The sequence below is a fragment of the Balearica regulorum genome, chromosome 18 (assembly GCF_011004875.1).
Source record: "Balearica regulorum gibbericeps isolate bBalReg1 chromosome 18, bBalReg1.pri, whole genome shotgun sequence".
Taxonomy (NCBI): Eukaryota; Metazoa; Chordata; class Aves; order Gruiformes; family Gruidae; genus Balearica; species Balearica regulorum.
In genome coordinates, this window is record NC_046201.1 from 4676706 (window position 1) to 4692594 (window position 15889).

Here is a 15889-nt window from a genome sequence, read left to right on the forward strand (position 1 = left end):
TCTTTCCAATGCCATCATTTGGTCTAATAATATAGGAACACCAGAAGACAGACCCACAGGCAGAAAGTCCATTTCAATTCTCCATCAAGTATCACTTGACCAAAGCATATTACCTCTCCAATGATAAGCAGCAACTTCAATACTTTTTTAGCCCAAGTTGACACACGCCCATTAACTTACTCCTTATTAAAACTTCTCTATATGCATTCTGGTCTTTATAAACACTTTTTCAGTATTAAACATACAGACCAACAACAACGGATAATTTCTTGGTAAAAATGCAGTTTTACTTCCCTACCTCCAAGTGATAAATTTGTCTGGCATTTTTCTCAGACTACCGTAGAGCTAGAGATAAAAGATGTGGAGCTATAATTACTATTGTGATAGGTAAGTTCTATAAAGTTTGGAGATAACTTCTTTATATTTTACATGTGATAGTGTTTACTGAAATGGCAATCAAAACAATGACTGGCAATTTAAAAGTGGCAGAATTAAGAAGTTCTACGGGAATAAATAAACAAATATACATGTATAGTCACGGTCCACATAAGCAGGCTAACAATGATGCAGTTCCAAAAGATACTACTTTGCAAAAAGAACTCTACTAACATTTTTAGTATACTGAAGCTAGATACGGAAATTTTTCCTAACATAACCCTTGGGAAGATCTACTCTAGTTTGGATATTTTTCCTCTCTTAAAGCCCCGTTTTCACCAGAATAACAGGATCATATACCTTAACCATTTCTATTGAATGAAGAACAGCAATTAAGATCTTGCACACGTTTGAAAGCGTTTTCCAGCACAGATCAGCAAACAACTGTCCTGCCAACCTCCTCTGGAAGTTCAGTTGAGACTGTTGTGCTACAGTCTCTCAGTTTTGCCACTACATCTAGAGTAGTGCAAATCACCTTTAACCTACAACTTTTGCCGTTTTTACTAGGCTGAAAGAGAAGGAGCACAGTATTGACAAAGCATGGAAAGGTGGGAGGGGGGGACCCAGGAAAGAACGCACTTCTTTGTAATTATTTTGGGGTTTTTTTTTTCCCCCTAAACTATGCTAGCTCACTTCTGTTGCATTATTGTGTTTTTATGAAGAAAACATAGTAAAATGTTTTACTTCCTAGACCTAACTACCAGAACGATTTCAGTAAGTCAGTATTGTCAGGAGACTAGTGAGTGAAACGGCTGTTAATCTGTTATCAGAACACTACCTAACTAAAACCACAGTTCTAAAACAAAGTGTTAAGGGAACTAGTAAAATCAGTAAGTTTCAAAGAGAAACTAAGCATTATTTGTGCAGCTGAATTTGAACTGGAATTTGGAACAGCGGACAACACAATGTACATGCAAAGTACCATTTCTCGTTTCCCAGCAACTACAGCAGATATCCAAAGAAACAGATTCAGGTAAAAGAACATACACATTCAATCAACTATAAGTTAATAAAAGTTACAAGCAAGAACTTCCTGTTGCACAATTCTAGTTAAAAAACAAAAAACCAAACCACCTTGAACATTATTTCTTAAAATTTGGGTCTGCCCTATTTTAAAATGAGCAAACAATTCACTTTGGTAATTTTTTAAGAAAAAGTAAGCTGCAGCTTGAAGTTAAAAAAAAATAAAATCTGATCATTAGCTGTCCTAAGTACTTGAAGTTGTACGTTATGGATTCAGTTTTCAGAAACGGTTGTATTGTAACATTAATGGCAAGAACATTAAACAATATCCAAGAGATCTGAGAATGCCACAGTTTATTTAATTTAAATAAAAGGCAAATTCTATAGCTCAACAAATCATTCAAATATTACCTTCCTTAGATACAAATATAGTTTAAATTAGAATTGTCTACATAATCAGATTTTATTGCTATTCCTTAAGTGCTCATGATTAAGTATTTCAGTCCCACAGCAACTGTTTCCAAGCAATAAGAACTTTAGTGTTAAAATATTTTAAAATAAGTGTTCAGGCTACAAAAAAAATCCAAAAGGTAACAAACGATTTTCAGTGAGGGGGAAGTAACTGAAAGGACTTTACAATTCGGCTAATAAATAATGTACACTGCACTTTTCACTCTGCAGTATTTATATTTTTTAAAGTCTATTGACATGCAGCTGTAGCACCTCACATGATAGGAATGTCCATTTTGCAATGTCACAACTGAAGCCCTTTTCTCAAATGTATCCAGTTCAAAGTAATCATTTTAAAGTGTTTGCTGTTTTTTTGTAAAATACTATAAAATGACCTTCATTTTTCAGCTTTTAAAATAATTACAGAAATAATTACTGGGTCCTCCCAAGACTAATTAACAAAACCAATAATTCTGGTTGTTGGGTTTTTTGTTTGTTTGTTAAATAAATGGTAAGGTTACAGTTTAAAGTAAAATGTTTCATATGATTATAATCAAGCACCATTGACTACAAGAGCTCAGATGTTATACAGTTTTGTTTGTTTTTTAAGAAGTTCTCCCCAAAACAGAAAACAAACATGGGAGAATCAGTTAGGATTCTGCAGATAGTTATCCGCATTTGAATACTCCCACTATCAACAGAAGTCACAAGCATAAAGTCACACACATCCTTAACATTGCAGAAAAGTTCTTTGGTCTCCGAAATCAACTGTAAAGTGATGTATGCATTTTTTAATTTCTTCAAAAAGAAAAGGTCACGTTTTACACATCTTGTAAAAAAAGGAGGTCACCCTCCACTATTTTTGGACTTCTGCAACTTAGTTCACATTTTAGGATCACTTTTCAAAAAACAATTTTACCTTTTGATATTTGTTCGGGAGTTTCTGTGGGACATGTAAGTGAGAGTTCTGTGCAAAAATATTGGCTGCAGGAAAAAAAAAAGAAAAAGGTTACGCTTTAATTAAAATTTCCTACAAGTCCCAAGTAAAGGAGTGATAAAGACCAATTACTCACTGCTATTAGATTCCTGGTACGCAGAAATCTGTATATCTGTGTTGGTTCTAAGAAAAAGAAACACATGTTATCCAATATACCTTATACCTCCAGAAAGACAGTCTTACTATGATAAAAAAGTATCTAACTTAGCATGTTGATTTTTTAAAATTATTATCACAAAAGTCATTAAGTGAAGCATCATGATGTCCAAATAACTCCAAGTTAACAACTCAAAGGTTACTCCACCTACTGTATAACACAAAGCAACTTCTTGTTTAAGCTACCATAAATCAGTAGTCACAACTCAACTATGCTTGCTCTTGCTTTCCACAAAATATGTTTCTTACAGCTTTGTATCATAAAAGGGCAGAAAAAATAGCTCAACATATTACAACCTATTATCAAATAGGTAAGTTTTCTTCATGAAGTTAACGAACATATCTGATACAATACCAAAATAGTATACTAAATTTACATAGTTGGAAAATTTGGTATCTGACTGTTCTATCCTTCTGTAAAGTACCAAGGTCACTTGCACAAGGTACCAAAACAAGAGTAGGGACTGTCAGTTGACTATGACACATTGTAGATCATTCTAGGCTAGGAAATTCATTTCCAACACATTTTATACTCATAGGAGCAGAAAAATGTTGATTCTGGTAAAGCAACTACTGTTTCAAAGTGCAAACGGAGGGAAGACAATACAGCAATATGCAATACTGACATGAAAGGGTAGCATCATTTGAAATAGGTGTAAAAACCAAAGTTCAAAAGATCAAGACTTGCCTACAGAAAAGAGGACCTTCAGTTTAGTTTTAAGCAATTCAGTTAAATCAGGACAAAAATGGTTTTTTTTGACTGGATCAGATTATATCTAACAAGAATTCTAATCTAAACTGAAATACACCCTTTCAAAATTGAAGTAAAAGTCAACTTCATCAACAAGAAACTTGGAAATGACTTGATAAAACACATTAAGTAGAGAGAAGAAGATGGAGAATGCCTTGATGTCCATGCTAAGGCTGCTAACGCTGCCTCCATTTCCCACATAAAGAAAACAAACAACTTTATTTTTTAAGAAACATAAAACTTTATTTTCATATGACTACAAAACATTTATTTCAAATAGCTGAAAACTTTATTGGTATTAATAAAATTCTGTGAATAGAACTGAAAAAGGACCTAATGTTATATGTTTATCCCTTTTCAAAGACATAATTCAGCTTTATTTCCTTCTACACTTATGAATATAAGACCTCATAGAGTCTATTATGAGACACATATTCTTATTAGAAAAGGTAATCTTAAAATGAACCTAGTAGTTCCTTTTAGAAGCCTGATGAAAACCAGTAAAATTCTGCTTAATGTAAATTATATTAAAATCTGTATTTTTTTCAAATCAAGATAAAACACAGGAAAGAAAGAAACGTGCACTTTGCAAGAAAGTGAAAATACAGAGTAGTCACAACTTTTAAAGAAACATCCTAGGTTTTTTAGTCTCCAAAAGACCATGACATAATTATAATTTAGAAAGGTATGAAAACATCAAGAAGGATGTAATTTAAATTAAAGACAGTGCACTGCTGCTTCAACTTTCGTCTTCCCAAGTAGAAAAATTCTGAAACACACTTTACAACTTGCAGACAAACATATGTTTCACAAGTCCGTATTACTCAGCAAAAGCTTAAAATAAATCTTAATATTTTTCTAGCATATGACCTTGAAAAGGGACAAAAGCATTCAGGAAGAATGTGATTCAATACTACACGTGTTAGGATTTTTTAATCCAATATTCACTTATTGCAGTTTTCCCTAATATTCACACTACAGAGTTAACGCACTATGATACTTTTATGCTGTAACTTACTCCTGTCCACTACCTGCACAGCTCTAATGCTTCCCTTGTCTGACAGACTGAGGCAGGCATGGGCAAGAGAATTTTTCCCCCCATCTCAGACACTGAACACTGACACTGAGCAAAACCTTGTAAAACTCGTTTGCCACTTGACCTATTTGCAGTACAGTATTTCTCGAACACAGTGCTTTGTTAACAGGGCTAAGGTGCAAAGGACCCCGCATTATTAAGGATTTAAGACACCACCAAAAACTCCAACACTTTCTCAAACACTGTCACCGTCTATAGTAAGCAAGTGGGAGCACTGACAGCACCAATCCCAGAACCGGATCACGTATGCAGTAGAGCATTAAAAATTTCCTTCAAATTCTAGCAATTGCACAGAAATTTTTTAGTACAATGTAAGTTTATTACTACATTGCGCTTTTAAATCAGATTTCCAAAAACAACTTTCTGGTGCATCCAAGAGGATTCTCCTCCTGTCTGGAACTGCCACAGGGTGATAACGTGTGGGTCGCAAAGGTCAGTTCCCAAAATGAAACCTCAACTAAGGGACAATTATTGCCAGACAAAGAAAAACCAAGTACAGTGAAGTCTTAATCACATCCTGCCCCTGAAAGGGGCTCGAAAGGCAGTCGCAAAAGAGGGAAGAGCCTCCTCGTTCCCAACTCCCCAGTGCCTGCAAGGGCTGTTAGAGGAGAGAAGGCAACCGGCCACCCCGAAAGCCTGCTGGGAACTGTTACTGAGAAACCAAGTTCATCGGCTGAGAGCAGACACACACCCCCACCCTCCACCCACCGGGCCCCGGCCCTGGGAGCCTCTCGCCACCCTGCCCGCACACCGGCCCCCGAACCTCGCGCTTCCGCCCGAGACCCGCCGGGCCCCCCGCCTCCCCGGCGGAGCCCCCTTCCTCCCCCGGCCCCGCTCCCCTTCGCCCTGCTCTCCGGTCCCAGCTCCCTCCCTCCCCCGACCATGTTTACCCCCGGAAGCCCCTACTCTCCACAGCCCTCCCCTCCTCCTCCTCCCGCCCTTTCTGCGGCGGCCCCGGCCGGTCCCGCCGGCTCGGGCCCCCACTTCCTCCCCCGGCCCGGTACTCACTCTCGAAGGCCTGAAGAAAGAGCTCGTGGTCGGCCTGGATCTGCTCCATCTTCGGCTTCTTCACGGGGGGCAGCGCTGCCGCCGCTGCCGCCGCCGCCGAGGAGGCCGAGGAACCGCCCGAGTAACCGCTTCCTCCACCGCCGCCGCCGCCTGCGGCACCACCGGATTTGCCGCCCGGAGCCGCCGCCGCGGCGGAGCCCCCGAACCCCCCGCCACCGCCGCCGCCGCCTCCGCCGCCACCTCCTCCTCCTCCGGCGGCGCCGCCAGCGGAGCCCGAGCTGGGCCCCGCACCTCCACCGTGCTTCTGAGGAGCCATGGGCCTGGCCCCCGAGAGGGCCCCGGCAGGACGGAGACCGAGCGGGGAGGGAGGGGGCGGCTGGGGCGGGTGGGGTGAGGAGGGGGGAGGGGAAGCGCCGAGCTCCAACTCCTCTAAGTCTCCTCCGCTCCGCTCTCCTCAGCGCTACGACCAGCCGAACCCGACGACCACGACGCGCCCGCCTCCTCCACTCGCCCATTGGCTCCGAAGATGGCGCCGCACCGCCGCATTGGCCGGTATGGGGCCCGCCCCCGCGTGACGCACGGATGGTTCTGGAAGAGTTTGGTTGGTCGGTACGCTTCGCCGCTTGGCGCTTCTCCCCTCCCCCTCCTTTGAACTGAATTCGCGGGAAAGGGCCGCTCGCCCTCCGGCGCAGAGCACGCTGGGTAGAGCGGGCCGCCTCGGCCGCCTCCGCTGCCTCCGCCTGGGGGCCGCCCTTCGTCACCCCGCGGGGGCCGCTCCCCCGGCTCCTGCTCCCCCGGCTCCTGCCCTCGCACCCCCCCTCCGCTGCTCTGCCCGCCCCCGCCGGGCTGCGCGGAGCTCCGGGCTTTCCGTCACCCTTCCCGCGGGCTCTGCCCCACGCCACGTCCCGGTGCCTCCGCGGCCGCACAGGTAGTTGTTCCCCTCTCGCCTGAGGAAAGACGACCCCTGCGCGGCGGCGCCGCTGAGGGGCCGTTTCGCTGCTCGCAGGAGCTGGGGCTCGATCGTTCAAAGAGCCCAATTAGTTGAAATAGAAGCTTTAAGGGTATAAATCGGTATCGGTTTTGTGGTAAAAATGGTTATACAGGGTGGGACGTGAGGTCCTTGTGGTATCCCTTAGCTTTAACCTTAATTAACCATGAGGTTTCCTCAGAGGATGGCACAAGAAATCGCCCGTTGGTGCACGAGGGCTTGAAGTCTGAGGTAAAATGTTCCTCTCTGGTTTTATTCCCACCTTTCTCTGCTTAATGAGGACCCACGGAGTCCTCGGGGAAATAAAAGTTGTGCTGCTGTGGCTACCTTCAGAGTCCCAACAGATGCCCCTGTATGGCCGAGCACACGTTCAGGGTCAGGCCTTCAGGGCAAGCCCTCAGACTGCTTCATGTATGTGATAAAATGTAATAGAGTCCAACTGTGCAATGGGAAAATTGAGCACTGGCTTTATTTAATCAAGTCCTTATCAGTGGTGCGGCAAACTCAATACATAAAAGGCTTCGACAGCCATCCTGTTCTATTTGCTTGCTTTTGTGAAACCTTTCAAGAGTAATTGTACAAGGTAGGGTAAAAATTTTCTATGTGTGAAATTCAGCCTTGAATTTTGATACCAGATACAACTGTGATGCTGGCACTATACTGTCTTGGCTTATCTTCTAATTCCTAGTGTTAAGAAAAATGCACTTAATGATAAATATTAAGAGGAAAACCATATATCAAAGTCAGCCGTGCTGTAAATGTGCCTGACGTTGTCAAGATGTGATGTCTCAGTTGTCTGTTATTAACCTTACTGTGTTTTGGAAAATGTATGTATATACACCCCAGTTCCTTAATATTTATTCCTGCTTAATATCTGAAATGTTTGTTTCATTTTTCAATCATGTCCCTTCTTGTTGCTTTTTCTGCTGCACCATTTACCTTTCATGTTTGTTTTGGAAAGATCTTTTCTTCCCTGATGCTTTTTTTTAATTACTCTGCTTTCTTTCCTTCCAATTTTATCAGACATTGATGTTTTCCATGCAGTCTTTTCTCTAATTTGTTTCAACCTTAATTTTCATACCTTTTTAGAAATTAATCTTTGTCACCATTTTACCTACATTGTATTTTTCTTCTCTCCAAACAAAAAGTGTTATTTCTAAAATATTCTGTTACACATTTTATTCTGCTTATCATAATTGTCTCTGCTTAGTATTCCAGTTTCTTGATCTTCTACTTCCTACTCAAATTCTCTACAGCCACTCGTTTGTTGTTGCTGAACAGATCTTTACTTACTTACTGGCAGCAGCAATGTTTGATGCACTGCACATTTCTGAGGACCTCACATGTAGCCTCTTCACTCTCAATACCAGGCAACTTCCTGGTGAGCCTTCTGATGCGTTGGGTATTTGCCAGTCTTCTGAACTCATAGACTAGACAAGCAACAGTACACCAAATGAAGAGCATCTTTAGGTGATCAGGGGTTGATCTTGAGGTCAGTGATACTCCATGACAAGTGACAAAAGGTAATAAATATTGCAGTATGTGTGAGAAAGGCTCCTAAATGTTGTATAGCTGCAATTTTGTCCTTGGAAGTTGTTTATTGCCTAAAATCTATTCCTGTTTCCTCCCTACTGTTTACAAGCCTCCGCTGCTTCTGGTGGCTCATCCTTCTAAATTTCAAAACCAGGAGGAGGAGCCAGAGGGCAACTTTCCAAGCAGGAGTAAGAAAGATAATTAGGCAATTAATCTCTGGCATTGGAGTCAGATCTGCTTGTGAACAGAGGAACTAAGGATGAGACTGGAGCCTTGAGTGGGACAGGACAGTGCAACACAAAATGTGTGCACGTGACCCCTCTGGAAGCATAGGACTGCCAAATAGTACAGCTTCGACAGCTTGAGCCTGTTTTCCTTACTTGGTGGAGAAACTCTTCATTTTTAAAGTTATTTAGATCTGCTGCCCTGGGCTGTTCATATGTACTTAAAGAGCACACAGTACTATTGAGATACGTTCAACCTAAAGAGCCTCAACAAATCTGAAAGATCATATTTGGGGCTTCATAGTATGGATGGCTAGAAAGAGCGCAGGACATAAAATAGCAAGTAACTTTTATTTATTCAGCACAGTTAGAAGCAAGAAAATAAATATTCATTTTTAGAAAGATGGAAATAATTATGGTTTCTTCAGAAGAAATGGGCTGTGGCATGAGATTGTTGTGCTCTTGACCTGCCTGGTAGTATAGACCGCTATAGATTTTACAGATGCATTTATTAAAAACTAAATTGTTAAAAACATTTTCTTGTGTATATATATACACACCAGGTAAAAGAAAGAAGTTGGGCATATTTAGCAAATGACAGCGTATCCGCAAAGCCAGTGAAAATGTGTTTTCTAATAAAGTAGTCTAAAAAAGACAAGCAGTGAAATATAGTATAGTGAAATTGATACCAACTCTTAAGTAAAATATGATGACAAGTAGTGTATTTTTTTCTATAAATGTAGAAAATATCCTACAATAATGCAAAAAAGGGCAGTTTAATAAGTTCATTTGCTAAATGGAAGAAACAATAATTTGCAAACCACGGTTGCTGTTGGAACAAATTCCTGGTAGTGAAAGCAGAAGTAGTATATCAGATTTTATGTCTTAGATGGCCAATCCATTCTTGTTTTCGCATACTGTTAGTGGGATTTGCATTTGATATCCGAAAGATCAGATTTGTTTCCTGCAGATTGAAAGCATATGCTACTTGTAAATTTCTTTTTCCGAAGCTTTTTTGCAACCTGTACGTACCCAGCATTCCTGTCATCTTGAAAGGCTAAACTGCAGTGATTTCTGCCTCTTCAGATAGGTATGAAGAAGTGCATGCATATTTTATCCCACATCATGAATTTTTTCTTCATTTCATAGTTACACGGGTTTTTTGGTTGCCTGTAGTACCCCTATAGCCACACTACTTAACTTTCCAGGTTCCAGTCATCCAAGTTACTGTATCTCAGCACCGGAATATTTACAAAGTAAATCATTTTTTAAAGAGGAAATAAATACCTGTATGCTTGGAGCTTAGTCTAAATGATAAAGTTCTGTGGGTACAATTACACTGTTTTCCTCACATCTCTAAGCATGGGTCGGTCTATAGCGATTGTTAGTAACTAACTAAACACTGCTACAGATCTAGCTTATTTTCTGAGAACTTAATTTTAAATAAACTTTGGAATAAAAGACTAGTGCTTACTGGCTGAATATAAACTTTTGGTCAATCTTTTTTAAAAATTGCTTACAGATTCAGGCCATTGTGAAAGCCAATGTCAGTATTTATTAGGGAGCACTATTATATCACAGTGGTGAGGAACTGAAGTTCGCTATTCAGGGTGTTGCTGAGAATAACGAACCCTCAGCAAGTGTACTGGGTAGCTGCATTTCTTTATTTTGGCTTTCAGCTAGTGAGCACATTCAGTGGGATTCAAGGGCATCCAGCATGGAAGAGGCCTTACACACTCTGAGAACTGTACTTCTCTCTGTTTTCATGCCTCCAGGTTCTCCTTTCCACTCTCTGTCCAGCCCACCAAACCCAGGTTTTCCATGAGAGAAGTGAGAATGCATAAATGCTGTAGAACCTAGACAAACAAAAATAGTCATGCATAGATGGGCAGATATGGGTTCCATAGCTGTATCACTGTACTGCAAATACAGATCCATTTCAGTAGCATCCCTTTCTTTCAATTACATGAATAAACTTAACTAGATGCTGAGTTAATTTCATCTGCAATAGTTATTAATTAGTTTTTCAGTTCATATTCTTTATTTTCAACCTGATTTGATGTTGATCAGCAGTAACAGGTCATGGAAATTATTAGATAAGCTACTCTTCCCTACCTACTTGGAAAGCAAAAGTCAGCTCCCGCTTTGTGTTTTCTCAGTCTCTTGTAAACAGAGGCTACATAATACTGCAACTGGCGGAAGGGAGTAGCTACAGCTTTCTGGGTAGCAGCGTGAGAGCAGATAGGCAGGGTACCGGGGATGTTTAGGATGGCAGGATCGTATTGCAGTTGGGGTGGTAGCTCTCAGTTTCAGTTTGCTTTTCTGCATGTTAATGTCTAGTGCTGCCCTGTTTTTATAAGCCAGGAACTAAGAAAAGAGAAAATAAACTTTACTGTAAGGGGACAACTGTACTGAAGCATGGCAAAGGGAAGAGCTAAGATCTGACATAGCAATCCAAGTATCATGATGTATAGCTATGAATGCAGCATGTGTGGAAGATTGACAGAGCAGCCACTTGTGATTCTCATTCATGTGTTTGGCTGGGACTGCTTTTGTACAGAGCCGTTCAAATGTATTCTGGGAGCACAGTACTCAAGGAACTTGGCCCTCAGGGAATCTTAATGCAGCCACAATGCTCAGCATTCAGTGAGCAGGTTGCTTGCGTGTCTTGAGTTATTGTAGAGAGTGAAAAGTGAATGCACAGTATGTTTTGCACCACTAAGTCACCTATCTTCTGCATTCATATGGTGAACAATAAGTGATAATTATTAGTCATTATTGCTTACTAGAAATGTGTGCTCAGGAGTTGTTTCTTTGAGTTCTCTTAGTGATGTTTTAATATATTCTTCATGACTCTTCTACAGTGAAATTTATTTCCTGATTTTCAGTTAATTTTTTATTTTTGCTTGGTGGCTTTTTAGCAGTAGTGTTTGTCTTTAGTTTTTAGATAGTGGACTAAAAATACCAGAATTGTTTCAAAAGCATTATGAAAAGCCTAGGCCCAATATATTAATTTGCTCTAGAAAGGTAGGAGATCTCTTAAGATGATTTAACTGTAAGCCCAGAAATGTACTAACAGTGAAAACATTCATTACAAAAAAATATCTCATACAATGAACTAAAAAAATGTTTATAACGTAAAAACAGTAAGTTCAGGATAACATCCACTTAGTTTTAAAGGCAAAATATAACCCAAGATCTTTATTCATATAAGATTGGAACAAAATCAGAAGGAAGTGTCTGCTGAAACAAAACAAGGTAGTGTTATTGACCTTTGTTGATCTGTGCCCTTCATTTTGAATGTCTTCATCAAATTTGTAATTGTTCGAAAAATTGAAGGTACTTGAAGTGAGCTGTATAAAAATTCTTGTCCCTTTTGTCCTCAGAGAAACTGTGGATCTTTGTCATGAGCCCCCTTTTTAAACTTGAGCTTCAGAAAAGAAAATTGTAGGCTTTTAATATTTTAATCCAGAGTTGCTTGCCTTTTTTATAGAAAATCTGTAGACCTCCTGTACATGATAAATTAAAAAAAGCCCACCCACACTAGAATATGTTTAATGTACGATTTCAAACAAAATACACTAAAAAAACTCATGCCAAATCTTGTGGTTTAAATGCTTAATGCATGGTAATGAAACAGAAGTCATGCTAGTCCGTCCTGTAATTTCAGTGATCCAGCATGTGTAGTACTTACTGCAAAACTATAAAAAAATAATTCTAAGTGAACTTTCAGGAATTGTATTCTTTAAATTGAATCCCGGAAACTGTGAAAGATACGGCAACTGAAAAACTTTTGATATAGACTTAATGATTAAACTGAGAAGGGCAGAGATCAAAGAGAAACTGCTGGGAAGATGTGAGAATTAAGTCAGTTACAGATGTAAATAGAAGTTTCTCACCAAAAGGTCTGTTGACAGTATAAGAATGAAAGCTTCGATCAATCAAAAAAAAAAAAGAGGATCAACAAATATTTCAATAGACAGTAAAATGAAACCTCAAATTAATTAGTTAAATTAATTTCAGCTTTAAGTAAGGGGTAAGTTTGAACAGGGATCAATTCTTTCTTCTGTGGCTAAAATGAGTACAGGTTGACAAGAGAATTTTGAATTTTATCATCAGCAATTACTTACATGATAAGATCAGGGCAGAAACTTTTTTTCCTAATATTTTCCATTAGCACAGGTGTACCAAATTCACACATGAGAGAAATTCACACATCTAAATGTTTCATACCAAACTTAGCATGCTATCTGTGGTTTTATATGCTAGAGGTTGCTTCAGATGGCTTTTGCAAGAGTTTATCTTGGTTTTGGAATGCTGCTTGGACTATATGATTCTGCACCCTATTATCTGAATTACCCATACTCTAGAAGTAGTTTTACTGGTTTTTGCCATGACTGTGGTCAAAGTACTTTTACCAGGCTAAACACATCTCCGCAGAAGGAGGTGAGAAACATAGCAGAAGGCTAATTGTGACCAATCCTAAACTTTTTGGAAGGCAAAATAAATCTGTATGTGGCATAATTTATGCCCTTTGGCATACCAGTTTAATTGAGTCTGATACTGACGTCTTTGCATTTAAAAGATATGAGGCTTTGCTCGAGGAAGTTCTATCTTTACCTGCCTTGTTACTTATGGTATAGCTAGGTCACCCAAGGTCATGCCACAATTTCACCTACTCTTTAAACCTAGACAGGTTAGTAAGGTACATTAAGATTAGCATGAGTCTGCTCTACAGAGCTCTGGCAACAATCCTAAATACAAATGTACATGCAAGAAATAATACTAAATTAAAGGTAATTAGGCAACACATTTCATCGTGTTGACAATTTGGGAGTATGGAGGAGATGACTGATACAGTTTTAAATTGTTGAAATGTGACTGGCATTCCACTGGATTATGAATTGGCAACTAGAATATGATGACTGACTAGCTATAACTGCCCTGCTGCATTTAGACAGACTGTCAACTACTTACTAACCAGCCAAATGACAAAATCAAATTAAAAGGCATACTTATAGCCACTACTGTACAAGCCCCTGGAGACCCTGAATAAACAGATGGATTTTGTACTGAGTACCAGATGTGAATTGGCAAGGACACGATTCCAGAAGCATCATTCCTCTTCAGTGAAAATTCCCTGTGTATAGATGTTCAGATCTTGGGGCAACTGAGAAGGAACAGAATGCCTCAAAATGAGTAGAAGTAAAAATCTGATCTATAAAAATTCAAGTTCAGAGCCAATGCAGAGAAGAAAGTAAACGTCTTGCCTTTTTTGAGACACTATATGTAAGAGTAAATTGTCGGATAAAAGTTCTGTTAAGGCATTGAACATGTTTATTTTTTTTTAACCAATAATGGTTGAAGAAGTGAGTGAATGAATGAACTTCTAGGAAGCACTCAGATCTAATGCTGTAGTGTAAGGGCCAACAAGCTGCAAGAGTAAAGCAATGCATTGACAAAGACAAGCATTTGTCAGAATGGAAAAAATAACATTTGTGTAAGACGGCGTTGTGGTTTCCTCAGGTTGTTTTAGCTGCCTGCTGGGTTAAACCACAACAGGTACATAGTATGTATAGTATTACATATGTGTACTAGTATTAAAGTAGGTATGGAGCAGTCCAACTGACTGATTGCATAGTCTTAAATATAAATTTTTGGAGGCTCAGAGTGGAGCTGCAGTGATGAAACCACTGTTTATGCAGATTGACTGCTGGTTTTGGCAGAGGCAAACCCAAATCGTCATGTAAATTGTTTTGATTATAAAACTAGGGAAGTTAATATAATCAAATTTTGGGTTAGTCTATTTTTGAGAGTAAATTCCAAGCTGCTTTATTAACAGATGTGTTCATTTATTTTTAAACCAAAGCCCCACGTGCTCAGTAAATGCTTTGAGGGCTTTGTTAAAAATGCATCCCTAAAGATGAACCACTGGCTCAGTTGAAGTCCGTGGAAGTTTCCCAGTTATTTTCATGAGGTCAGAACATCACTGTCATTGTTTAAAAGGCATCTGCATATAGTATAATTTAACTGTAAAATACTGTACATCTGGTGGCATCTTCTAAAAATCTGTAATTTTTTATGCACTCAGGTAGTCAAATAGCAGAAATAAACAAGATCTATCTAAATTAATTTATAATTTAAATTTGCCTTATGCACATTAACCATCACATATTTTAACATAGGTAAGACTTAAAGCAAAACCACTGTTATTATTCCTAATTCACAATATATTAATTGCTTGCAGACGATAAATATTAAGTTGTGACAGCTTGCCAGAACTTCTGCAAGGACCTACTGATGGAGTTTTTCTAAAGAGACTTCATAAAAGAAGCAACAGCAGCAAACTGAGTGACCCTACAGGTGCAAGCTGCAGCAGTTGTCTCCCAGTCTTCCCAATAAGATTTGTTGAAATTCTTTGCATCACAACGTCTTTATTGGTAATGGATCCCTCCCTTAATTTGCACTGATGCATTTGGAATGTCAGCTTCCAAAACAAGGCACATGGGAGGCATTTAAAGTAGATTTTTTTGAAAGGAAAATGAACAAAGGGCATGTCAGGTTTCATTTTGATTTGCATGACAAATCCAGCATGCAGTGTTCTGGTGGGTCGGGCTGGGCTTGCCTGCCACTCATAGCATTTGTCACTTTGGTTTGAGCACTTTTGACAGTCCGTTATGTTAATTGTTCTAAGGATTGTTTTGCTGGGGGAAGAAAAGGAAAGGCATTTTTACTTTTGTATGTTTTCCATTTACAGAAAAGGAGGGATATCTGAGGGGGCAGAAAATGTTTTCAATTTGTTTGTGGTCTATTTTATTTTTAAATAATCCTGTGAGGTCATCAACAAGTTCAGTATTTTAAATGTTATTGTTACTCGCTCTGTGCTTGTGTTTTTGAGTGGGAAATACTAGGCCCCTAAACTAGAAACTTGGGGAGTCTATTGTTTTGGTGCACACCATTCTTTCTTCCTTTGAGTCCCACAGTGATGGGTCCTGCGGAGTGGTTTGTGCTATGCCTATGTGCTTATATCGGATGATATTGTGGTGCTTTGACAATGCCAACAAGGGATTTAATGCCCTAAGAGGCACTGCTGGACACACAATGTTATTGGTATATGGATAGTCTGAGTAACTCTCACATGTGTGAAAGACCTGTTGGTAGATAATGTGCATAAGACCGAATTCTCCTGGAGGCACAATTCATGGTGGACGTTGTTGCCCGTTTGGGTACACACACTTCTCTGTCATCTATGTTAAAACACTCATGGATTGTTTGGTGGTAGGTTTTG

The 15889-nt window shown here is 39.7% G+C and overlaps 1 protein-coding gene across 1 annotated transcript in view; it reads right to left on the reverse strand.

Annotated features, from left to right (window-relative positions):
* Window positions 1-6386, reverse strand: part of SUZ12 (SUZ12 polycomb repressive complex 2 subunit) — a 32538-nt gene extending 26152 nt beyond the window's left edge. Inside the window, 4 exon segments of the mRNA XM_075771009.1 lie at window positions 2768-2832; window positions 2922-2968; window positions 5857-6308; window positions 6310-6386. Coding sequence (XP_075627124.1) covers window positions 2768-2832; window positions 2922-2968; window positions 5857-6308; window positions 6310-6371 — 626 coding nt within the window. The 5' untranslated portion in view covers window positions 6372-6386.
* Between the last annotated feature and the right edge of the window lie 9503 nt (window positions 6387-15889).